Source organism: Asterias amurensis, chromosome 18 (assembly GCF_032118995.1).
Source record: "Asterias amurensis chromosome 18, ASM3211899v1".
NCBI lineage: Eukaryota > Metazoa > Echinodermata > Asteroidea > Forcipulatida > Asteriidae > Asterias > Asterias amurensis.
Window position 1 is genome coordinate 11,162,663 of NC_092665.1, and position 27,010 is coordinate 11,189,672.

The 27,010-nt window shown below is 39.4% G+C and overlaps 1 protein-coding gene across 2 annotated transcripts; it reads left to right on the forward strand.

The window, feature by feature from the left end:
* The first annotated feature begins 613 nt into the window (after positions 1-613).
* On the forward strand, positions 614-27,010 carry LOC139950668 (pleckstrin homology domain-containing family M member 1-like). Of its 2 annotated transcripts, none has more exons than XM_071949455.1 (17): positions 614-699; positions 1,251-1,424; positions 3,477-3,559; positions 4,183-4,223; positions 5,138-5,216; positions 6,472-6,567; positions 7,212-7,362; positions 9,942-10,088; positions 12,046-12,810; positions 13,182-13,312; positions 16,638-16,742; positions 18,470-18,572; positions 19,517-19,639; positions 21,042-21,154; positions 22,031-22,162; positions 23,391-23,561; positions 25,104-27,010. In XM_071949455.1, exons 2-17 carry the CDS (start codon positions 1,409-1,411, stop codon positions 25,242-25,244), a joined length of 2,397 nt encoding a protein of 798 aa, XP_071805556.1. In that variant the 5' UTR covers positions 614-699; positions 1,251-1,408; the 3' UTR covers positions 25,245-27,010. The 2 variants fall into 2 exon arrangements, with proteins under 2 accessions (XP_071805556.1, XP_071805557.1); XM_071949456.1 differs by having other exon boundaries at positions 16,638-16,697.

A 27,010-nucleotide genomic window follows, 5' to 3' on the forward strand; every position in this document is an offset into this window, starting at 1 on the left:
CTTGTGTCGTGGCCCTCCACCATCTTGAAGCAAAGTGTTGTTGTGAGGGGATCGCTTGCGCATGCGTGCAGTGCCATTTCATGCCTTAGTTAAACCGTGCAAACGGATTACTAATTCGTTCGAACGGATTGCTATTTCGTTCGAACGGATTACTAATTCGTTCGAACGGATTATTAAACAGTGCGAACGGTTTAATTACTAATTCGTTCAAACGGATTGCTAATTCGTTCGAACGGATAACTAAACTGTGCAAACGGATTATTAATTCGTTCGAACGGATTACTAAACCATGCGAAGGGATTATTAATTCGTTCGAACGGATTACTAAACCGTGCGAACGGATTATTAATTCGTTCGAACGGATTACTAAACCGTGCGAACGGATTATTAATTCGTTCGAACGGATTACTAAACCGTGCGAACGAATTAGCCCCTGCATTTTTTTTTCTTACCACTGTCCCTTCCCGGGCTTAGTACTATGGTATAAAAAAAATTCGACCACATAGATAAATAAAAATCAGAAGCACCCCCCCCCCCAACGAGGGACGCCCCGCCCACACAATATACGGCTCTGATATTTTTTTGACTCTGATGTTCAAGTGCGCCCTCAAGAGGCAAATTCGTTAAGCATTGAGTTTCGCTCGTCCCCCTTTGATTGTGATTCATTGAACAGAGAGAGCCTGTCGAAGAAGTCAAATTGTAAGTAAGCATACTTTGCCCATTCAACTTCTTACTTGGGAATTTCCAGCTGGGTTAATGCCCATGATTGTCCAGGAGATGTTATGTTAGAGTAGGAATATTTTATAATTACAGTTTTTGTACAACAATGAATCTGAGTCTGCGCGACGTCATAAATATATATAATAATACTAATAGGAATAGGATGCTAGAACTTTACTTTTCTAGTTCAGTCGTATATCCAATCCTTCCTGTTGTGTCATGTGTAGGATATAGATAAACATAAACGTTGTTAACAATCAAAAACTAAATGATTTTTTATGATAATTTTGTTTTAAAATTCAGAGGTTGGATGATGTTTCTTTGACTCAAACGGCATTGGATTGATTGTTGGCATAATGCACTAGTAATACATTATTACCGGTGGAGCTTGCACAGTCTCGCGGTAAACGGTTATCAAAGTTTGGGTTCAAAAAAATGTGAGAGTCGATAACATATGACCCTATGTTATATTTAGGATTGTTATTATTGTTAATTGAATCCTAACTTCTTAAAAAAAACATTTTTTTCAGGATTGTTTAGAACCTTCAATCCAAAACAATCGAGAGTCGAACCATCCTCTTACAACGAACACGGACTCTGGATATGGACAAGTGAAATAGTACTTAAAGAGTAAGAGGTCACCATTATGGGATAGACAGGATCTGAAAACAGCTTTAAATTGCAAATTATGTTTGGGAAGAAAGGTTTGTTCTGTTTCTCAAGATGCTGGGACACGTTGGCTCAGATCGGGCGAGTTGGTCTTTGAAAAGCGTTTGAAACTGCTTGTTATGAAGGGTGATGTATTACTATAGATAGATAATTTAAAAGTATAATCTACTTAGCCACACAAATATCCCTGGAATTCGCACGGTTTTCTTTTTATGTTGCAAACAAACGTGTTCGGCCATGTTAAGGAGTGTTTACTGACAAATGCGAGCGGCCATTTTATGGAGTCAAAATGGCCGACCGTGTTTGTTTGCGTCGTAAAAAGAAAACTGCAATTTTGAGGCATGTTCTTGTGTGGCTCATTACATGTATTTTCTACTTTTAAAGTATCTGCCTAACCATGATGCATTTCTTAACAAAGGATTTCAAATGTTTTTCAAAGTTCAACTGACCGACCCAAGGCAACATGTTCCTTTATTGTAAAGATAATAAAGGCTGATAAAAAAATAGTGGAAAAACGGCTCCCTCTGAAGTGCCATAGTTTTTGAGAAAGAAGTAATTTTCTACGAATTTGATTTCGAGACCTCATATTTAGAACTTGAGGTCTCGTAATCAACCATCTAAACGCACACAACTTCGTTTGACAAGAGTGTTTTTTTCTTTCATTATTATCTCGCAAGTTCGATGACCGATTGAGCTCAAATTTTCACAGGTTTGTTATTTTATGCATATGTTGAGATACACTAACTGTGAAGGCTAGTCTTTGACAATTACCAATAGTGTCCACTGCCTTTAACTAACCCATTTTGAAAATTTGAAGAAAAAATATTTGATTTGAGTGTTTTGTTATCTCCCTCATATAAAAAGCTCAGACAAAATGCAACCCAATTTAAAGGTTGTATACAGGATAGGTAGAGCTGACAAAATAGTCACTAGACAGTTTTATGTGTTGAACTATATACAAAAAATAATAGACCTGTAAAAATCTGGGCTTATGTTGTGTGTGAGAATCTTAAGTCACTGGCCTCTATCAGGCCTGCTGTCCAGTATAGATTTCAAGCCTTTTTTTCAATCATGAGTTTACTGGCCCAACTCTAAAATCACTGGTCTCGTGCCTGGATACCTTTAAGGGCACTGGACACTATTGGTTATTATTCAAAATAATTGTTAGCATAAAAAATTACTTCGTTTTGAGCAACGGAGAGCTGTTGATAGTATAAAACATTGTGAGAAATGGCTCCCTCTGAAGCAACATAGTTATTGAGAAAGAAGTTATTTCTCACCAAAATATTTGAATTGAATTTGAGATCTCAGCTGCGGTCTTGAATTTAAGACATCTGAAAGCACAAAACTCGTTTGACAAGGAAGTTTTTTTCTTTCTATTATTCTCCCGCTTTTTGATGACCAATTGAGTTTCAAATTTTAACAGGTTTGTTATTTTATGCATATGTTCAGATACACCAAGTTAGAAGACTAGTCTTTGACAATTACCAAAGGTGTCCACTGCCCAAGTGGCAGTGGACAGTGTCCACATCTGTGGAAGTGTTGTGGCCGAGCGGTTAAGAGCTCACCAAATTCAAACTCTGATGGTTCTGATCAGCAGAGTGTGTGTTCCAATCCCCATCCATGACACTTATGTCCTTAAGCAAGACACTAAGCCATTGCTTTGTCCTTCGGATGGAATGTAAAGCCGTTGGTCCCATGTGTTGTGTAACACATGTAAAAGAACCCAGTGCACAGAAGGGGAACTCAGAAGGGATTCCCCCCCCCCCCCCCCCCCCCCCGCCGGTTTTCCTGGATGTGGCTGTTGAATTCGCCGTAGCACCTTAGACCCTTATAAGGTGCTTACTAATTGGGTCTCAAAATTCACCACTGCAATAACCTATCTTTCTGAAAGTTTGTATATACTCAGCGCCTTGCGTACCTTGTTGTTTGGTAGTATTTCTGTGCGCTTTGATACAATGTATTATTATTATTATTATTATTATTATTATTATTATTATTATTATTATTATTATTATTATTATTATTATTATTATTATTATTATTATTATTAAGTTAACCATGATCACCGTATTTATCCTCTTTAGGTGCTATAGATGAGATGGAGGCAGCTAAGCTGGCGTCCCTCAAACACTACCTCAGCCGAGAGCTTTCTACATCCATCAAAAAGGTAATCAAACAGGCCAAAATTCTCATCTTTGCAGGCATGTATGCTTCGTTTTTTAAAGGGCAAGGGCACCAAGGCATTTTCTCCTTAGTAAGGGACACCCTATGAGGAAATTGTAAATTTCTACTGGAGCATAGACAAGGGCAACAAGGCAATGGCCAGGGGCATGGAGGCAATTGCCTTTGTTGCCTACGTGAAGTATCAGGCCTGAGCAGGGAAGGTCATGTCAAAGAGTACTAAGAGTCTTATCATGTGGACAACTTTTGAAGGGGCACTAAGGCCAAGACGAGGGCAACCATAAGCCATGGCCTCTGTGGCATTCCAGACCATAATCAAAAACGTGTTCGAGAGAATAGCTTTTAGTTTCTTTTGAAGTTAAGATATCGCTTTTAATGTTTTTATTATTAATGTCTTCATAATTCATGTGTACAAAATGGACTTATCTTAAACAACCAGTGATTTTTACAAAACGTTCCCAAAACCTTCAAAAATGATTTACCCAAAACAAATTGAATTAGGACCTTGTTGCACTGATGATGAGACGATGACACATTTGTGTGCCTTTGTTATCCCTTCCCTAACGTTTGCATTCATTTGTTTTAGTAAAGTACTTATTTTAATTTCAGCTCCAGAAGGATCACATATCATCAGATTCAGCGATACGAAGGTAAGACATAAAAAACCCTTGGCTATTTTCACAGTATTTGAACTGGCATATTGTCCAGCTGTATAGACATTCCGGTCTTATTTCATGGCTCTGCTTTGACGGTGGGTTATTAGTTGCATTACCAAAAAGGTACTGTGGCGAATCCCATCCGGTCGGCACCAGCACAGGGTGAGTGGCAATCCTGCTGGTACTAAGGGTGAGGTCGTTGGAGACTGTATATCGCCGCCTGTGATTAAATGTGGGGGAGGGGGGGTCTAGAATACAATGGTTAAGTACAGTAATTACTGATTCCAAATAGTGTAAGGTTATCCTCCGTTCCTTATAAATGGAAATCACTTAAGGTACTTAAAATATGCCTTAAGGGCCTGATGAGATCCCGGATTCCAGAACAAGCTATACAATGCACTTAAGAACACGATCTCCTTACGGGAGTTGATAAGAACATCTCTACTGGTTCCAACACTCGCAACAATTAAATACAAGCAATAACACCTACCCAACGCTTACACAACTGGCAGTGACACTACGGCACACACAGACTCCAGAGCACTCCGACAGCCCTGCTGCCACGGACACTGACGCTTTCCTAAAGACGTCGCTCCGTCTAGCTGCTTCCCGCCGCTAGCTATCTGTCCGCCTCCAAAATGCGTGCTTACTATCCACTGCCCAGTCTGCAACTACCAAAATCGCGCTCTACGCACAAGGCAGCAGCGTATTCCCCATAATGCCCCTGGACAGCTACATGTAGCGTGCATGCCCCGCCAAAAGTGCCTATTCGCGCGCTATGGGCGCCTATTCGCTCGCTATGCGTGGAACCCCACCATGTGGTACCATTTTGTTACAGTACAATTCTAACTACTACTGCTTGTATACAGATAATAATCATCAAACATCTTAAATTTGTCCATGCACAGTGGTGAAACGGCAAACAAAATCTGCAATCTGGTTGAGGCAGTCTTTCTCCACGACCTCAAGGAGTCCTACAGTAGTAAGGTATAATAAGACTATAATAATAATTTTTTTTAATAACTTCAACCCAAACCTTGTGGTTTATAACTTACTAATATAATATCAATGAAAGTTAAGCCCTTTTCACTCGGCCAAAATGTAGCCAGGATCCCTTGCTACAAAATTTACGAGCGTGGATTGTTTATTTGTTATCACTGTGTGTGACTGATTTTGTGAGCTTTCCCACTGCAAAGTTAAAAAGCTAACAACCCTTGTGCGACATGAGAGTGATATGTTGCATTGGTAATCTTGATCACCTTAGTTGGACAAGATAGCACCCACAAAAGCATGTGCTGTATGAGCTTTTTCACCTAGGACGTCGTTCAATAAACAAGGATTCCTTTCACACGATGATGTAGCCCACGTCCATGGTCAAAACTTCTGCTAGTGTAACATTTTGTCGTAGGTCCAGACCTCCAACAAAATGTAGCAATGTTGGACAAGATTTGACAAGGGACCCTGGACACTCCATAAATTATTGTCCTTTCACACGAGGTGCATTTTGTAAAATCTTACAACCATGCTACAATTTAGCAAGGGACCCTTGCTAAATTGCTCTCGTGTGAAAGGGGCTCTAGGAAATTAATTTTAAAAAAGGAGGCTTGGATATTTTACACTAGTGTAAGTGTTCCTCAAAGCGACTTAAGCTGTGTTCGCATTGGACTAATGTTTTACCAAGACAGTGGTTAACATTCCAAAGGGGAAACTTACCAGGGTCAGCACTTGGATTAATGACGTGGGTTATCTAACCGACACGATCGGTAAAATACACTCGGACTAACTTAAGACAAACACAAGAGGGCGCTATCGCAGTGACCTTTGATGAGGGTGCTTGACACTAAGAATGCAATGAGTGCAACCGAGCTTCCGTCAGTGTGTAAACAATGCATGTGTACATTGTGTCATCCCACAATCACGTGGCGTGGCGGGTAGATCGGGGGCCCGGATGTGGTTTGTTACCCTGATCATGCTCGCACTGGACTTTTTAGCTCGGTTAAACTGACCTGGTCAATATAACCGGGAACTCGTGGGTCAGTTTAAATTACCCATTCAGGTCAGGTAAGTTACCTGGGAGGGAAACTGCCTGGGCTGTTCGCATTGGACTTAAAATGGGTAAGTTACCCATTGGCTCGGTTAGTTTACCCAAATTAAGTCCAATGCAAACAGGGCTTTAGAAATCATTTTTTTGCCTTACTCTTGTTTTATTGTTGACATTATAATATCATATTTTGCAATGCAGACACCGTGGCCTTTTTTGGTGAAGTTTACCCACAAGGATGTGGTCTCACAGCTCAAGGGGCTCGGGCTGATCAGCACAGAGATCGGTTACTGTCGGGTGAGTTGCAAAGAGTTATTTTGTGTTAAGCTACTTTGTTATACTTTTCTATAATATTCAACAGAAGTGAAAGATATTGTCAGACTGAAAGTCAACATTTTAACACAAATACAAGCCCACCAAACTTGTCCAGTCAATACTTTACTTCTGCGGTCCAGTGGTCATTTTAAAGATGATTCTTGATGTTTATTAAAGACACTGGACCCTATTGGTAAGGACCAGTCTTTGGGTATCTCAACATATGCATAAAATAACAAAAATTTGAGCTCAATCGGTCGTCGAAGTTGCAAGATAATAATGAAAGAAAAAACACCCTTGTCACATAGCATGAAGTTGTGTGCTTTCAGATGCTTGATACGGGACCTCAAATTCTAAATCTTTGGTCTCTAAATCAAATTCGTGGAAAATTACTTCTTTCCCGAAAACTACGTTTCTTCAGAGGGAGCTGTTTCTCACAATGTTTTATACTATCAGCAGCTCCCCATTAACTTGTTACCAAGTACGGTTTTACGCTATAATTATTTTGAGTATTTACCAATAGTGTCCACTGCCTGAAGCAGCTCTATGTGAAATTTTGAGCGAGGTGGTGGAAACTCCAATCTGTAAATTTCTTGGTCTTTTTTTCCTCCTGTGTTTTCTGTCAGGCATGGGTAAGACTTGCTTTAAATGATGGGTTACTGGATAGCTACATGGACGCCATACTGTCAGATGGGAGAACTATACAGAGTTACTACAAACGTACATCGTTCTTAAGAGACACTGAAGAACCTCATATTATGAAGAATTATCTGCAAGGTAAGACGAAGCTCACCGCCTGAGCTAAGGTGTCATAGAGCTCCTTATTAAAGGGTTTGGGTACTACATGTATTTGTTGGACACAAAACAAAATGTCCACAGATTTACTTCAAGCTTACATGGTTAAAGACAGTGGACACTATTGGTAATTGTCAAAGACCAGTCTTCTCACTTGGTGTATCTCATCATATACATAAAATAATCAACCTGTGAAAATTTGAGCTCAATCGGTCGTCGAAGTTGCGAGATAATAATGAAAGAAAAAATACCCTTGTCACACGAAGTTGTGTGCTTTCAGATGCTTGATTTCGAGACCTCAAATTCTAAACTTGAGGTCTCGAAATCAAATTCGTGAAAAATTACTTCTTTCTCGAAAACTACATCACTTCAGAGGGAGCCGTTTCTCACAATGTTTTTTACCATCAACCTCTCCCCATTACTCGTTACCAAGTAAGGTTTTATGCTAATAATTATTTTGACTAATTACCAATAGTGTCCAGTGCCTTTAAAGATAGTGATGGTAGAAAGCTTTTCTTAAAGTATTACTTGCTGAGGTGCCGAGTTTTTAAGAAATGAGTAAACGGACATCAACCCTCAGAAATCTTGTTTATAAGTAAGATTCAAATGTTTTCGGGTGATTAGTTTTCCAATTATTCTAAAAAATAGTTTATACTATCAAAAGCGGCAGTGCTTCCCACAAAATTTAATTTAAAGTGTTTATGATCGTCAACTTGTTGTGGATTTGAAGTAGCAACAAAAATACTTCAGGCATCAAAAAATAAATAATTCTGATAACTTTTTTTAAACAGTTTTTCTGCTTTAAAGTAGGCTTATGTTCCTTTTTAAGTTTTCATATGTGTTTACCATTTTTTACATATATATATATTTGTAGTTGTTCTTGTTGTTTACCGGTTGGCCAAAGTGCAGATACTGTTGATAATAATCTGATGAGGGATAAGTCCTTGATCCAGACTTAATCCGAGATATCAAGAACCTTGGACGGCTGACTCAAATGGTTGAAATTGGTTAGGCTGTCGGTGATAATGGCCAATATTTTGTTTAAAGCTACAATTAATTTTAATAATGAAAAAGTAATTATATAGGGGCAAAACTCATAAAAAACAAAAAAAGCTAAATAAGAACGTTTTGCGGTGACACCATGTAAATATTGCATTTGTGAGTAGTGGTAGCTCTCTGAGAATCGGCTTTCCTCGGAGTCATCACTACTCACAAAAAAGAGATTTTTACGTTTCACCGCAAACCTTACTTACTTAAAAAACAAGCTCAAAGTTGCTTTACAAAAAAGCTGATAGCCTTTTTAAGATTTTCTTCGACATTATCATGTGAATGGGACTTTGATTTGATTGCATAAACGGCTATGCCTGCAGTGATTTACAGGTCGCAATGCAAAGCAATGAACTGGCTAGTTGGACCTTTTATAGCTCCTTGGTCGGACTACTTGGTGAGACTTTTGTCTGGAAACAGTACAGCTGGCATTTGGCCAGCAGATCACTTTAAAATCTAGAGCTTAAAGACACTGGACACTATTGGTTACTGTCAAAGACCAGTCTTCACGCTTGGTGTATCTCAACATATGCATAAAAAAACGAACCTGCGAAAATTTGAACTCAATCGGGCGTCGAAGTTGCGAGATAATAATGAAAGAAAAAACACTCTTGTCACACGTAGTTGTGTGCTTTCAGATGCTTCATTTCGAGACCTCCACATTCTAAATCTGATGTCTCGAAACTCAAATTCGTGGAAAATTATTTCTTTCTCAAAAACAACTTCACTTCAGAGGGAGCCGTTTCTCAGAATGTTGTGTACTACAGCTCCCCATTACCTGTTACCAAGTAAGTTTTTATGCTAAAATTTATTTTGAGTAATTACCAAGAGTGTCCAGTGCCTTTAAGTGTACACTAGTCTAATGCTGTCAATCAACAAGTGTGTGTGTTGTTCTGTCAATTAATACATGAAGTTTTAGTTAGCATTTCAGGGTCATTGTTTACATTGGTAAAATTACAAGATCATTGTTTTCATCGCACAGAGTTCAATGTCAATGCACTGCAGATCATATTGCTTCGCAGTCCCATTCCTGACTTGTGTCAAATAACTCTTAGGGGTAATGTTGTGTTAACCGTCTGGTGACTACAGGTCTGGTATATGGGTAAAACAAAAAATGAATATTCTTTGTCCCCGATGCAAATTTAAAGGGTCTGGGTACTTTTTTGTAGGACACAAAGCACAATGTCCAGAGATTTACTTCAAAACAACACAGTTTGAATATAATGATAGTACAAAGCTTCCCTTCAAAATATTACTTGCTGAGGTGCTGTAGTTTTTTGAGAAATGAGTTAAACAAGTCATGAAAATTATTTTTGTCTTAGGAGACTAACATTAAAAACATATTTTTATTACATTGTTTTACTCATTTATCAAAAACTTCAGAACCTCGGCAAGTAATATTTTAAGGGAAGCTTTCTACTATCATTATCTTCGAACCCTGTAAGTTTAATGTAAATCTGTGGACATTGTGTTTTGTGTTACAAAAAGTAGCCAAATCTTATAACGTCTTTTAGGTCTGGTGAACTTCACCTTCCAGTTGTCATTCAACTCATCTCTGCTCAATGTTTGGGGAGCAGCGCCTCTTATCATTGCTGGATCGTGGGACGAACCCAGAGAAAGGAATCTCAGTAATCCAAACGCATCCAGGAAGATTGTCACAGGTAAGCAGGAAAAAGAGTTGCATTAAAGACACTGGACGCTCCTGGTCATTGTCAAAGACCAGTCTCCTCACGTGGTGTATCTCAATAAAGGCACATAGTAACAAACCTGTGAAAATTTTAACTCAATTGGTTGCGAGATAATAGTGGAAGAAAAAACACCTTTATCACACAAAGTTGTGTGCTTTCTGATGCTCGATTTCGGGACCTTGGAATGTAATTCTGAGGTCTCAAAATCGTATTCTTGGAAAATTACTTCTTTCTAAAAAACTATGTTACTTCAGAGGGAGCTGTTTCATACAATGTTTGAAACTATCAACAGCTCTCCATTGCTTGTTATTAAGTTAGTTTTTCTGCTAACAATTATTTTGGGAAATTGCCAATAGTGTCCACTGCCTTTAATACAAAATGTGTCCATTCTGTGAGACAAATATACAACTTGGAATATATTACTTTTACTGTACCATTAAACAAGATTACTTCTACAGAACAACTTGTACATCAATGTTTTACAGGACCAATAAAACAATTTTTGTCACTTCTGCAGACAAAGAAACAACTTTTATATAAATGTATCACCATTTCAGAACAAAGAAAATCTTGAATGTTAATGTACCAGCCGTCGATTTGACAAAACTCTTCCTAACTTAGGATTAATCTAATGACTTAGGACGAGGCCCAACCCTGCACTGTAGCATGCAAACCTTAAGATTAATCCTAAGTTAGGACGAGTTACTCGAGATAAGAGGAGTCCTAACTCTTTGTGAAGTCGACGACCCGTTCTGCAGAAGAAATATTTTGTAGTTTGTGTATCACTTGTACAGGACAAAGAAAAAAGTCCTGATGTATTACTTCTAACAAAAAAATATTATATGCAAATGTTTTCTTTAACATTAAAGTACACAGGGTGTTAAAGTTAATTACTATACCTCATACATATTCATGACCGAGAGTCGAATTCTCATTGGTCCATTCATCGTCACGTGCCAGGTGTTAATCTTGCTAATTACCAAGCACAGACGTAAGTATTCACGCAAGTGGTAAATGCGCATGACAAGTAATAGCTCCCCGGGAGCTATTCTACTTGTCATGCGCATTACCATTGTGGGACGTCATCCCCGGGCGCTATTATACTTGTCATGCGCTCTATGATCGTGGTACTGTTGTACACACGCACGAACATAGTGACATCCGTCGCATGAACAAACTTATCATGGTTCATTTTATTTCACAGTCGTAATTTTCCCTTGCTCCAAACAACTGAATTATGTATGAAGTATAGTAAAACAAATATAACATGGGTTTTTTTTTCGGGTGACTATAGTTGATATGAGCTCCCCTCGGTATTGAAAGTTGACAAACTAGTCCCCTCGGCTCCGCCTCGGAACTAGTTTGTCAACTTCCAATACCTTAGGGAGCTAATATTGACTAGTCACCCTCAAACCATATTATATTTGTATAAAAGTACAATTAACTTGAAAGATTGACTCCATTTTCTTTTTTGACGGAGATATGTAAGGAGTTGTGGCGTTCTGTGGCCTAGCGGATAAGAGCACCAAACTCAAGCTCTGGTGTTTCTGATCAGCAGAGTGTGGGTTCAAGTCCCAGCCAAGTCCTTAAGCAAGACATTTAACCCTGATGCTTCATCCTTTGGATGTGATGTAAAGCGTGACGTAAAGCATGTTGTGTAATGCACATAAAAGAACACAGTGCACATGTCAAAAAGAGCAAGGGTTCGCCCGGTGTTCTTGGTTTGGTCTGATCGACAGTATGTTGCGCCACAGCACCTTGTAAACCATTACACAGTGCTTTAAAGGAATATGTCTCATACTTCAAAACATACATGTAGCTCCACAAACCTTGCAGGACAAATACTGTGCTTCTTGATTAGGGGTCTGATAAAGTGCGATATAAAAACATATTATCATTATTACTTCTTTATATCTTTTGATATCTTCAGGCGGTCCTCCTCTAGGGATCAACCCAGCAGACAGAACATCTCAGGACCTTCTCTCCAAGAGCAAAGACGGACAAACTACAAGAGGGCAGAGGGCCCTGTCCTTCGAGGGGAGCTTTCATGAATGTGAGATCAGTAGTACTCTCCTTCGCAGCCCCTCAGAAGATGGATCTACCCTTATGTCAATGGGGGAACCCATCGACGTAACATATGCTGACCGTACCATTATTGAAAATAGGGAGAAGCCGCCAGTGAGGGACTTTCCTGGGATTGTTCAAGATAGCTACGAAGATGGTATTGTCATCCATCTGGTGTCAGACAGTACTTTAGATAACGCCTCTGGCACTGTTGGCGATAAAGTTGAGACAGTTTACCAGAATATAAGTGAAAGCAAAAATTTTACAGAGGAAAGAACAGATATGGTTGAAGAGGACATTAGACCAGAAGGGTCGTCGAATCCGTTTGATCTTCAAGAGACGGACAAGAAAGACGAGGAGGAGGATGAAGATATCTTCAAAACCAAAGACACGTCGGAAGAACCTCCTGGAACACTGGGAGACAATGGTGAGACGACGTCTCCAGAGGGCGCTGTAGAATGCCCCAAACCAACTGCTACCCCTGAGGATGATACGGAGGAAGAGGAGTATCACCGTAACCATGGCAACAGCCTCGGCGCAATGAGCGGTTGGTCTTCGGTGTTTCAGAATCCAGTGTCGCCAGAAACACCGAGTCGAGTGGATTCCCGCCTGGAGGAAAGTGTTCCACATAGTAAGTTTGATTGGTAATTTTGTAAACAACTCTTTTCAAACTTTGAAAGAGTGGTAAAATTTTCAGATTACATTCCACAAAATAGTCATCGTCAGGAGACTGAAAAGGTAAGAAAAGAGTGGGTTTATTTATATGGGTTCAGTGGATCCAGTGCAAGTCGATCAATGCTCTGATCGGTTGTGTGGTTGGCAGGCTCAGGGCTCATTGTTAGGGATGCTAGTCCGCGGTAGTAGAGTAAAGCAAGACAGTTCTCTAGAATCAAACTCTACCTGGCAAGTAGATACACACATGGTGTTACCGCAAGCCAAATATATACATTGATACCTCACCATGCAATGCCTCAAATCCTGTATACTATATATCATGTTCAGATGCAGTAAGCTACAACACAATACTGCAACAGTATACACTACAAGGTCCACAACCAGCTACCTTCTTACAAGACCCTTCATTATCATCAGGAGATCTGCCGGCCAAAACGGAGCAACCTACGATCGAGGGAGTAAGAAATATCTTTCATAAATATGTCTTGCTAGTCTAGACTTTGGAACTCCTTGGGTTTTGGGGTTATTGGTCCAGTGCTTAAAATAACTAGACTCTGGCCATTGGTCATATGTGTATTTAAGGAGCCATTCAGAGTAATGAATGAAGGATGAATCAATAATGGGCAAGTGTCTTCTTGCTATATGAACACAAGCGCAAAGACTGGGATTCAATCACACACTCTGCTGATCAGAAAAGCCAGAGTTTGAAATTACATGTACATTTTTCCAAAATGGAAAATATCACCAGAAAAACAGTTTCTAAGAAATTACACATGTGCATACATATTATACATAATAGGACTGTTAAAGTCACCTGGAAATAGAATTTTTATTTTTTCAAACATGAGAGTTTATGTTTAGTAACAATAAAACAATTTGTTTAGTAATTGTTTGTCACGACTTATGTTTAAAAAATAGATAAAGTTGTTTGGTTTGGCTCCGCCTTCCCCATTTGTGACTTTTGTCAATTCCAGGCAGACTTTGCCTTGATGCGTAAAGTAAACACGTGCAAAGTACATGCAAGTCCAAGTCGTGAATCATTTCTTGCATTATTTTCGGCAATGCCGACCAAGTGTATTGCTGCTGGATGCAACAAAACGACTAAAGATGGGTTCAGTCTGCATGGCTGGTCAGACTCACAAGAGCAATAGTGCCTTGTGGTGCAGTCCGACGTCTTTTTCAGCGCTGTGCAGCATTTTCTCTTCAAATATCGCGTCACGAACAGCGCCCTCTCGGGTCAGGGCCTACTCTTGAATTTGTAAATAAGATAAGAACTAACTTTTTAGAACCTTAATTACCTGTTAATTGACATTCCACTCATCAAAACACATATTGGTGACAAAAGCTTTACTTTGACAAAATACCACTTCCAGGTGACTTTAAATATTGGGTAAATTTCTCTGAAATCTTGGGGCTTTTGATAAATGTTTGCTGAGGTAGTAGCAGCCTGTGGTTTCTCAGCTCTCTATTTGTTTTGTTTTTTCCTGATTACCTGAATACATACATCTGGTTTCCCTTCAGTCCTAATCCCTCCTCCCTTAAAGGGTTTGAGTACCTTTTGTACGAACCAAAACACAAATGTTAAATTTACACAGTTTGAAGATACAAGTATTGACGGTAGAAAGCCTCCCTTAAAATATTACTTTCTGAGGTTCTGTAGTTTTGAGAAATGAGTTAAACAAATTCACAGAATTTAGCATGTACAACGGAGGTCTAGGACTCTCCTGAAAACATTGCTCTGTGATTTTCACTTTTTTGTTTGTCAAAAACTTGCTGACTAATGAGGCTGAAACTTTTACAGGTAAATTGTATAACCATGTGAGTAGAATCCTCCATGGTATTACATACATATATCTTCATTCATAGTGAGTAGGGATTCATGTCATGACCAAAAACTTGATCTATAAAGGTATCAAAACCCTTAAAAGGGAAGGTACACGTTTGGTAACTGTCAAAGACCAGTCTTCTCACTTGGTGTATCCCAACATAAGCCTAAAATAACAAGCCTGTGAAAATTTGAGCTAAATTGGTCATCGAAGTTGCGAGAAAATGATGAGAGAAAAAAACACCCTTGTTGGACGAATTTGTGTGCTTTCAGATAGGAATAAAAGACTTCTAGCTAGAAGTCTTTTATGATTTAAATGAGAAGTTGCCTCTTTCTCAAAATCTATGCTATTTCAGAGTGAGCCGTTTCTCACAATGTTTTATAATATCGCCAGCTCTACAATGCTAGTTACCAAGTCAGTTTTTAAGTTAATACTTGTTTTGAGTAATTACCAAACGTGTACCTTCCCTTTGGGTATGTTCAGACAGCGTACTAACTTAGACCCGAACCGGTCTAACTTTTACGAGCAGCGGGGGGGTGGTCGTAAAAATAAAAACCCATTGCGTTCAGACAGCAGAGAGTTAAACCCGATCCGGTTTATCTTCGGTTTTAAGAGGTCAAAGTAGACGCGACCCCGTTGCTCTAACATCCGGTTTTATTCATCAGATTCACGCACCGAGTATGCCGAGATCCCCATGCCCTGGATGATCAGACAGGGCATAATTATTGGATACAAATGGCTCAATCGAACGCGGTAACAGTTTTACCGTTAGGAGGATATGGGCACTTAAAACAAACATGAACACGACTCGAAATTATTTTTTTAAACAAACAAAATACTGATACAAACCGCCGAGAAAACTCACCAAAATATTGTCCATATTCCATGAAACAGAACACGTTTCATTTTTGTGTTTTGTTTTATACCACTGTTTCCAATTTAATAAATACTTTTAGTTTGTACTTCAATCGATTGGAAGTTGCGATCTCTCAAAAGCTGGTGCCGCGATTTTTATTCCGATTCGTTCATAAACACAACTACACACGTGCAAGTTACGTAAATACATGTACTTTGCAGTATTCTCCCAACTTCCCAACAATGTGGTGATAGTGCTGGCGTAGGGAATTTCCCCTACACACAGCCTCGCGCCCACTGCAGTTCATTCTCCTAGATTGAAAGTACAGCACGCTAGTAACGGTGACGGCAATAGAAAGGCACATCCACGGGATCGGTGATGGATAACTATGGGATATCAGAGATTGATCACTATGGGATGGCAGCGCTGTACATATGTGAGAAGCATTACAAAATATGCTTCTTCGCTGCGCTCGTAGTATACGCATGGAAAACAGTTTCAATTTATTGTAGGACACTCAACAAAAAAAGCTTGGAAAATATAATTTTGTTTCAGAATTTAATAAATCTCAGGCGTGGGCCTGTGTTAAACTGCATACACCGATCGAGAGGGTTTCGCCAACTCGGTAAGCGGCAAGAAAGTAATATAAATACTCGGTGCTTTTCAGCATCAGAGGCAACAGAAACCGTATACAAGCACTCCGGGTCCCGGGCGTGTGCATTGAACCACACAATGGGTCGTCCGTTGTGAGTTAAAACCGGATGTCATTCTGTCCACACGCAGTGTTAAAAGATAAACCCGAACCGGTTTAGACTTAGACCGCCTCGCTGGACGGTTTAAGTTTTGGGGTTTAAACCCGATCCGGTCTAACTTTATTTGCGTTCACACGCACAAAAGTTGAACCCGAACCGGTCTAAGTGGACTTAGACCAACTTTAGTACGGCGTGTGAACGACCTCACTGAATACATACTTCTGGTTTCCCTCAGTCCTAATCCTACGTCCCTTAATCCTAATCCCTCCTCCCTTAATCCTAATCCCTCCTCCTTAAATCCTAATCCCTTCTGAGCTTCTTGCACTCTAATCCTCCTTATAATCCCTAGGCTCAAGGCTCTCGTATATCTCAATCGTCTGATCTTGATGACATCACGTCGGACTTTGAGGTAATTCCTTTAAGTACCTCACCAACATCACAATATGCGGATGCTGTAAGTCTCCCATCATCCTAGAGCAAAGTCATGGAATCTGCTCCTTTTTTTTATGATAATAATTATAAATAATGCTTATAAAGCGCATCCATGAATGGACCCCAATGCGCTGTGCAAACTAAAATAGCAACGAACAGAAAAAAAGGCGGAAAAAATAAAAGAGCACAAAAAGATTTCTTACAAAATAAACCACAGGAATGGACAAGCCAATAAATAAAACCACCCGCCACAAAAATTAAAAAGTTGTGAAAAGTGCCCCAAAATATATACATTTGTTTACCGTAATTTTCGGATTATTAACTCGCGGTTTATACGTTGATTTTGACATTTTTTTGAACTCCTGCGGTTTATTCTCCGGGCGGCTTGTAAGCTGACGTTTAAATATTTAAGTGAAAAAATGGCATTTTTGTAAATTTTTTCTAAATAATGTTTTTTTTTTCTTAAACGAGAACAAAACCTGCCTGTGTGATGACAAAAACCTGTTGAAAATCCCACCACAATTGTATTCCATGTTTCCTTTGTAAAACATTTATCAACCGCCCTCAGGTAGCTAGCTCCCCCTCTCGGCGCAACTCGGGTAAGACTAGACTGGTGCCCGTCTTTTTATCCTAGTGATCTCTACAGGCTGACGTCAGACTTTCAAGCTTATAATCCGAAAATTACAGTAATCATTAAAGGGAACGCACACCCATGCCACGAATTACATGGTGCCCTTGGTTTCTGCCTTGGTGCCCTTTCAAAGTGAAATGATTCTCAAAATACTTTATACTATCGAAAGCTGCTGTACTTTTATTGCCATTCATTTTAAGAATAATTACCAAACATGAACCTTCCCTTAATATTTGCGAGTTGATTTGAATAATGTCTGGTACAATTACTTTTTTTATTCACAAATTTTGAAAACAATGCTTGGTAGATATTTCCTTTCTATCTTTTAGAAACCATGACTTTGCTCTTAAGCTTTGTTCATTTTACGTTGCATTCCTTTGCATGGGTTTTGGTTTCAGTGGGTTTTTATTTATTGTTTTGCTTAAATACTGTGTACATGCACAGCATTGGTAACTTATACTCTTGTGCCAAACCTGATGCCCACTTTTTAGCATTATTTTTGCCATACTATTTTTTTGTTAACCAGAAGAAGTTTTATTTTCATCTCCTTATTTTGTTTCATTGAACAGCATTTATATTCACTCATACATTTATATCACACTCATACATCTGTTGAGAAAAAAAAATGCTTAGCACAGACAAATGTTGCTAAGCAAACTAAATTGCTGAGCACAACTTCCGCTTAATCGCCTTTTGAAATTGGGCTCTGGATGCAGATTGCGTGCTTCTGCTTAGCGCGAAATTCTGTTATAATCACTGTTTCCTGTGTGAGCTGTGTAAGCAAAGAATACCATAAAATACACTCACACACAACACATGGCAAGCAACAATTTCTTGCTTACCTATAAGAGATATGCTAAGCATTATCGTGTATGATTTGTTTTATGGCGAGCAGGGCATTGACATTGGCCCAGCTCGGAATCATGACAATGTTTTTGAGGCCCTTTATGATTTCTCTGATGGTGCCCAAATCTAAATGAATGGCTTGGAAACGCAACATGTTGTTACTTCTGCAAAATACAAATTTTCTGTTGTAAAAACCAAAAACTAAAACAAACTTGTTGATGATGACTGTTTTGTGTTAGTATTGATCATATTTTGGTTATCCCTATAAACAGCGAACGCAATCTCTTCTTGCCATGGTTACGGAGATCGGTAGAGAGAAAGGTCTCGATCGTCAGAACTACCAATGTAAAGGATGCTCAAGACCTGTCGGAATCAGTAAGTAATCAATTGACATTTTGCTTGCTTACTTGCTTAAGGCGAGTGATGTCCTCGAATCACGATGGTTCCCCAAGCCTTTCTGTTCCCCATTGCTGACTTGAAATCTGCTGATTCAAGTCCCGTGTCTATTTTGAGAATGTCAGTGTATGTTAGTGCAGGTGTACCAGGTTTCCTCTTCCCATGCTTAGGGGTCCGCAGAACAATACTGGACACTGGTTCGTCTTTGCTCCTGTAGCAGTGGCCAGCAAAATGCATCCTTCTCTGTCTGATTTTTGTTGATAGCTTGGGTAGGTTCCCATATAGGACTTTGTTAGTCATATGTTGACTCCAGTGGATGTTAAGAGCTGTTCTTAATAGCCTTGTGTAGCACCCATTTATCTGCTTTTCCAGTTTTGGAGTAAGAGTCCATGCCTCACAGCTGTATAACAGCACGGACTCTACTGTTGCAAGGAAAAGGCGCTCCTTGAGCCTTCTAGGAAGGTCTGATTTCCACATTTTGGTTAGCTTATTGCATGCCCTCCATGCTGATGCTTTGCGTGATTTTTACTTTCAGTTTAATGAGTTCACGGACGCCCAGAACTGGACTTAAATTCATAAAGCCTGTAAGCATATAAAACTTGATAAGCACTGAAAAATCTTGCTTAACAGAAACAAGGGACCAGCTAAAATTCAGTAAAGTTTACATTTGTGCAACTGGTGCCCACTCGGTTTATAAAATTTTTACAATTTGAAAGAGCTGCCTAAAAGCGGGAAATGTTGCTGAACAATATTTTGGAGCAAGTTACTTTGTGCTTCAGTGGCTATTTGAAATTGTGGCCAGGCTTTTACACATTGACTCCACAGTAAATGTTGTTGTACATGTAGTTTATGGCAAAGCTAGAGTGTGTAACTATGATTAAATAACTGTTAATCAAGTGTTTTCTGTGACTATCTCAATCTAGTTTATGGCAAAGCTAGAGTGTGTAACTACGATGGGTGCTATTATTGCTATGAATGTCATAAAGACGATGAAGCCATCATTCCAGCTCGGATCCTCTACAACTGGGACTTCAGGAAACACAAAGGTACAACCAAAAACACGATTAATATACGAAAACAGAACTACCAGTTAGACAAACAATTTACACAAGAACATAGAACAAATGATATTCCCAAAGCATTGTTTTACACGTTGTAAAGCCTGTATACCAGAGAGGCCACACCCTCGATGTGGTGATCACAAAAGATATTCGCAGTTTCGTCACTGATGTTTCTGTGACGGACCCAGGACTCTGTGACAGAGATGGCAATATATCAGGTGACCACTACGCCATCTCATTCACCACCCATCTGACAAAACCTCAACCAACTAAGAGACATGTAAAGTATAGGAAGTTGCGTTCCATTGACAACGAAGCTTTAAAACGCAGTATCACGGAAGTTGACCAGTTTTATACACGACATAAATTCACCTACCAGCGCTTTGTTGGACGGCTATAACGGAAAACGTGAGCATATTATAGTGAACATAGAACAAATGATATTCCCAAAGTTCACTTCATATTCACATTCCCAGGAAATTTGAACTGGGCTTAAAGGCAGTGGACACTCTTGGTAATAACTCAAAATAATTATTAGCATACATGTAAAACTTACTTGGTAACGAGTAATAGGGAGCTGTTGATAGTAGTTTTTGAGAAAGAAGTAATTTTCCACAAATTTGATTTTGAGACCTCAGAATTAGATTTCGTGGTCTCAAAATCAAGCATCTGAAAGCACACAACTTTGTGTAACAAGGGTGTTTTTCTTTTGTTATTATCTCCTAACTTCGATGACCGATTGAGCTCAAATTTTCACAGGTTTGTCATTTTATGCATATGTTGAGATACACCAAGTGAGAAGACTGTTCTTTGACAATTACCAATAGTGTCAAATGCCTTTAATGGCTTATGATAATGAGTGAAAGTTACACGATAGAGGTTAATAGCTGGTTTTATCCTCTTCACCGATCTACATGTTTCATGTGTATCTAAAGCACTGTATACTCTGACCTAGTTCTTGAGTCCTGTGAACAAGTTATTGAACCCACAAAGAGATTAATATATATTTGGTTTGCGGTAACACCATGGGTGTATCTATACTTACCAGGTAGAGTTTGTTCTTAGAGAACTGTCTTTCTATATTCTACTACTGCTGAGTAGATGTTCGGGGAATCGGGAGACTTCTCAGTTCTGAAAAGAAGTGTCCTACTTTTAAACTATTACCCGGGCGGATGGTATAGAAAATAGGCTGGGACTACTACTTTGGCTTATAGGAGTCAGTTCTTAAATTGGTCTTAACGTTCCGACTAGCTTGCTCTAGTCATCGTCAACTCTACCTGGCAAGTAGATACACACATTGTGTTACCGCAAACCAAATATATATTGATACCTCACCATGCAATGCCACAAGATTTGCTCTGACTTGCTGATTTTATTTTCTTGATAGTTGCCGTCCACACCAAGTCATTTCTACAGCAGATAGAAGCGATGCCTCTGATAGACATCAATGAATGCAATCCATCGTTGTACAAGGCATCGTCTGAGCTCAACAACATCATGGTGAGGAGGTTGTCATTGCCAATGGAAATATTTGATAAATATGTAAGACTTGTAATGCGCACATCCAGGCGCAGTTAACCAAAAAACGAAATGAAAGAAAGTAAATAGACACAACAAGATAAGTTTTGAGAAGAGATTTTGGTATAAATCGGTCTAATTTTTCATGTTTCAAAATTAAAGGTTTTTTTTTTTTAAAGCGCTCGAGTACCTTGTGTGCTATATAAGACTGTACTATTATTACTATTATTGTTCCCTCGCTTGCCTTAAAGGCAGTGGACACTATTAGTAAGTACTCAAAATAATTATTAGCATAAAACCTGAATAGGTAACAAGTAAAGGAGACCTGTTGATAGTATAACAAATTTGTGAGAAACGGCTCCCTCTGAAGTAAAGTAGTTTTTGAGAAAGCGGTAATTTCTCACTCAATAATAAGAGACTTCAAGCCTGAAGTCTTTTATTTGGCATCTGTAATACATGAAGCACACCAGTGTGTGCAACGAGGGTGTTTTTTCTTTCCTTATTCTCTTGCAACTTTGATGACCGATTGAGTCAAAGATTTTCACAGGTTTGTTATTTTATGCATATGTTGGGATACACAAAGTGAAAAGACTGGTCTTTGACAATTACCAATAGTGTCCACTGTCTTTAAACATGGTAGTATGTCATTCGTTGTTCTAGACGTAGAGGTTTTGTACACGTATGTGGAGATTCACTTATGGAAATGGAATATTAGTGCTGCTCCCATTTTACTTGAAAGCAGGCCAACCCAGAATAGACTGGACAGCTGCCTTAAAACCGACATGATGAGGATGACAATTCCAAAGGTGTACAATGCCTTTAACTCCTTTGACTTACTCATCTTATTTTTGTTCTCAGACGGTACGGTCGCAGCTGAAGTACCTCAAGGCATACTTGTTTACATGTAAGAAGTCTGTGGCTGAAGAACTACGCAAGAAGATATGGCCAAGAGAGTACATGTTAGACCATGTCCATCTATACACGGTGCAGGTAATAGATTGGGGGCGTACAAGGATAGGGTATGGGTGGGGTGCACAGGGGTGTGTGTTATATCATAGGTTGCTAAGGAGATGCAGACCAGGGTTTTAGTCACAGAGAGAATGGGTACATATTAGACCATGTCCATCTACACATGGTTCAGGTGATAGATTGGGGGCGTACAAGGATAGGGTGTGGGTGGGGTGCACAGGGGTGTTTGTTTGGGGTGCTAAGGAGATGCAGACCAGGGTTTGAGTTGTAGATAGAATGGGTACATGTTAGACCATGTCCATCTACACACTATGCAGGTAATAGATTGGGGGCGTACAAGGATAGGGTATGGGTGGGGTGCACAGGGGTGTTTGTTACTTATTGGGGGGGTTTTGTGGTTATTACAAAATGCCTTTCCTTTGTCTTTAAAGGCACCGGACACTATTAGTAATTACTCAAAATAATTGTTAAAGCCATTGGACCCTTTCGGTACAGAAAAAAAGTTCACAGATTTACAAATAATTTACAGAGTTTACAGAAGGTAGTGGTGAAAGACTTCTCTTAAAATATTATTCCATGCAATGCTTTACTTTTTGAGAAAACGGTAAAACGATATCAATTCTTGATAGCGAGAATTACGGATTTATTTTAAACACATGTCATGACACGGCGAAACGCGCAGATACAAGGGTGGGTTTTCCCGTTATTTTCTCCCGACTCCGATGACCGATTGAGGTTTGTTATTTGATATAGAAGTTGTGATACAGGAAGTGTGGGCCTTGGACAATACTGTATGCCAAAAGGGTCAAATGGCTTTAACATAAAAACTAACTTGGTAACTAGCAATTGAGAGATGTTGATAGTATAATAACATTGTGTCTGAAGTCACATAGTTTTTGAGAAAGAGGTAGTTTATCACTAGAATTTTAACAAACTCGGGCCTGAAGCCTTGTATGAGGCATCTGAAAGCAATTAAAGTTGTGCAACAAAGGTGTTTTTTCTTTAATTTTTCTCTTGCAACTTAAATAATAATAATAATAATAATACACAGTTTTTATATAGCGTTTCACACAAAAAGCCTCGAAGCACTTTACAAGAAGTACTTTAATACTTGGGTACTTGGGATACACCAAGTGAGAATACTGGTCTTTGACAATTACCAAAGGTGTTCAGTGCCTTTAAAAAAGAAGTCATGGTCTCAGGTTTAATTCTTAGTAATGACTTGTTTTCTGATGTTTGGTTTGGACAGGACTTCTTACAAGTGCAATCTGGAGTCCTGCTTCACTTCTTGAGGAAGGTGATCGTGTTTGCCGCTAAACACGTCCAACAGTGTGGACTCTGCAGCCAAAAGGGCTTCATTTGCCTCATATGTGAAAGCCCAAAGATCATTTATCCGTTTGATACCGATCTGACGATTAGGGTGAGTACAACTGAGACAGTAATAGTAATAAGAATCGGTTCTTATTTAGCGCTTTATACACCCGAAGGACGTCTCAAAGCGCTTCCAACATTATTACCTCTGGTCATTGGGCCTTTTAATTCATTCCTTAGAGGAACACATTGCCTTGGATCGGTCGGGTTGGTCTTTGAAAAGCATTTGGAGTAGTTTGTTATGAAGTCTAAGTGGTTAGATAGATAATTTAGGTTAAGTAGAAAATAATGATCCATACAAAAATGTATCGAAATTGCACGGTTTTCCTTTTACGCCGCGATGAAACTTCGTCGCGATGATCATTATTGTGTGGATCATTATATTTTACTTTTTAAATATCTTTCTAACCATATGCATTTCATAACAAACGGTTTCAAACCCTTTTCAAAGACCAACTCGTCCGATCCAAGGCAACGTGTTCCTTTAAACCATCTCAGCTCCCTGGGTAGTATACAGCCTGTGCTGCCAAGTGTGTTCATGTAGCACACTAAGGTAAATCAATCACAACAACCATATCTGCCCTCACATGAACCCGTTTACCCCTGGGTGTGGAGAGAAGCAATTATAGTTAAGTGTCTTGCTCAGGGACACAAGTTTCACGACTTGGACTCGAACCTACACCCTGCTGAACAGAAACACCAGAGCTTGAGTTTTGTGCTCTCATCCACTTGGCCACGAGACCCCACTAATGGCATGAGAGATTTATCAGTTTTGTCTGACTTTTTTTTATAGTGAGGGTGGTCGGGTTAACTTAGTGGTATCTTTCCTTGCCTTCCACCTCTAGGGCACCGGTTCAAATCCCATCGGGGCACTATTTAGATTGGAGCGTGGGTTTTACCGGTATTAAATTTTACAATTAATTTTGGAGAGGGTCAAGGGGCCCTTTCATGGCATAACAGCCCAACTCGAAAAATGACACTTTGAGAAAAGGAAGATAAGCTGTTTGCCATAAAAGCGGGATGAAAGTTTAAAAAGAGGCGAGATGGGGCATTTTATATTCACATCCATGCATAGTTTGCCTTTGAAATGGGAGAAGCGCCCTTAACTTACCAGAGATTATTTGGTGTAAAAAAAAAATACTCGAGTTGGGCTGTTTTGCCATGAGAGTGCCACAAGGGGGCTTTCTTGCCACCAAACATTCTCTTTTTGTTGTGGCGTGTCATGGCTAGCGGTTAAGAGCACTGGATTCAAGCGATGGTGTTCGATCAGCAGAGTGTGGGTTCGAATCCCGGTCGTGACACTTGCTACATAAAGTTGGGTGGGTAGTGCTTTCTGCTCTACCGGCCAGGCTTCGGAATGATGATACCCAAGCCTACATCCGTCTGGACTGTAAAGGGGGTAACCCTGTTTCAGCCCTAGGAGTAGGTGGCAACGGCCCATGGAAGAACAACAAATAATCGTAGCCCACACCTTGAAGTGGGCTGCAGACCTTGTGTGTCTGGCGAATTGCATAAAAATAAAAAAAATAAAAAAATAGAGGTAAATAGATCTATAATGTCTTCCTATAATTATTCCTTCATATAATTTCAGTGCGAAACATGCAAGACTGTTTTCCACAAGGCCTGCAAAGTGGACACGGCTCCTTGCCCAAAGTGTGAACGCCGTCTCTTAAGACGTCGTCAGTTAGAATCCTCGCCGGAAGATCTTGATTTTGCATCTCCCTTCACGTAATCAACCTCATTCCCAACTATGGTAAGATGTCTAATAAATGGTTTGGGGCTTAAAAGCAGTGGACACTGTTGGTAATTACTCAAATAATTATTAGCATGAAACTTTACTTGGTAACGAGTAATGGGGAGAGGTTGATAGTATAAAACATTGTGAGAAACAGCTCCCTCTGAAGTAACGGTGTTTTTGAGAAAGAAGTACTTTTCCACAAATTTGATTTTGAGACCTCAGAATTAGATTTTGAGGTCTCGAAATCAAGCATCTGAAAGCAACAACTTTGTGTGACAAGGGTGTTTTTTTCTTTCATTATTATCATGCAACTTCGACAACTAATTGAGCTCAAAACATTGCTCCCTCTAAAGTAACGTAGTATTTGAGAAAGGGGTAATTTCTCACTCAAATATTAAAAGACTTCAGGCCTGAAGCCTTTTATTCTAGCATCTAGGTGTTTTTTCTTTCATTATTCTCTTGCAACTTCGATGACCGATTGAGTCAAAATCAATGTTCAAAGGTTCGTTACTGTATACATATGTTTGGATACACCAAGTGAGAATACTCGTCTTTGACAATATTACCAACGGTGTCCATTGCCTTTAAACCACAGATATTTCACAGCCACACTGCTGCTTGTATACAGTGACCATTATCCAAAACACTCTGCTGACTGACCATGGAAAACTGACCACAGGTCATTTCACTTGTCAACAAAACTACCTTCACTTCTACTCCCCTTCTTGGGAGGTTGTTGATCTCAAAATCTTGGTTTACAGTCTCAAGTATCAAGAGGGGGTTGTATTTTAGCTGCACTTTTACTGTGTTGTGTAAAAGTTCAGCTCACCGGTATTAATTTGTTATAATTTTGGGATCACAAGACCAGGGCTTTTACGTGTTTGGGTTCACTTATGTTACGTTTAAAGGAAGGGTATACCTAAACAAATAATGACCACAAAATCATTTGTTAAGAAGCACTGCAGCTGTTGATGGAGTGTAAACATTTTGAGAAACAGTTCGTTTCGCAGGCATGTGGTTTTATAGAGAGCGACTCAAAAACGTTCAATGTGAGAAATGTTTTTTAGATTGTGTGTTCAAATGCAGGATTATTCTTCCTGCGTGGACATAACCGCTTCAGGCCTGAATGCTTTGTTTTTAATAAGGGCAAGGGCACTAAGACAATTTCTCCTTGTTAAAGGGCACCCTATGAGAAAATTGTAAACTTCTACTGCAGCACCAAGGGGGCATTGAGGCAATCGCCACCAAACCCCCCGTGAAGTACCAGGGCCCAATTTCGTAGTGCTGCTTAACAGTAAGCAAATTTGCATGCTTTTACTGTAGCAGAAAAATTTGCTTAAGCCTTAGCGTATTTCACAGGTTAGCAGAAAAATTGGGCGGCCATATTGCGTGTTTGCCATGGATTTGCATTGTGACATCATTTATTTTCGTGCGGTAAGCACCGCAAGGTTAGCATGCCTTTTTTCGGTGTGCTTATGGTTAGCAGCGCTATGAAATAGCAATTGCACAGTTAGCACAAAATTGGCCGCTCAGCAACGCTATGAGGTTGGGTCCAGGCCTGACAATTACTTTACTAAAAGTACACCGTAAGAAAATAAATTGCATCTCTTGTACCCTCTTAGAAACTGTACCTTATTTATGTTTTTGTGTACTACATGTACTCATAAAAACTGACTGTTTTTAAAGGAACACGTTACCTTGGAACGGACGAGTTGGTCAAAACAAAAGCGTTTGTAACCGTTTTTTATATAATGCATATG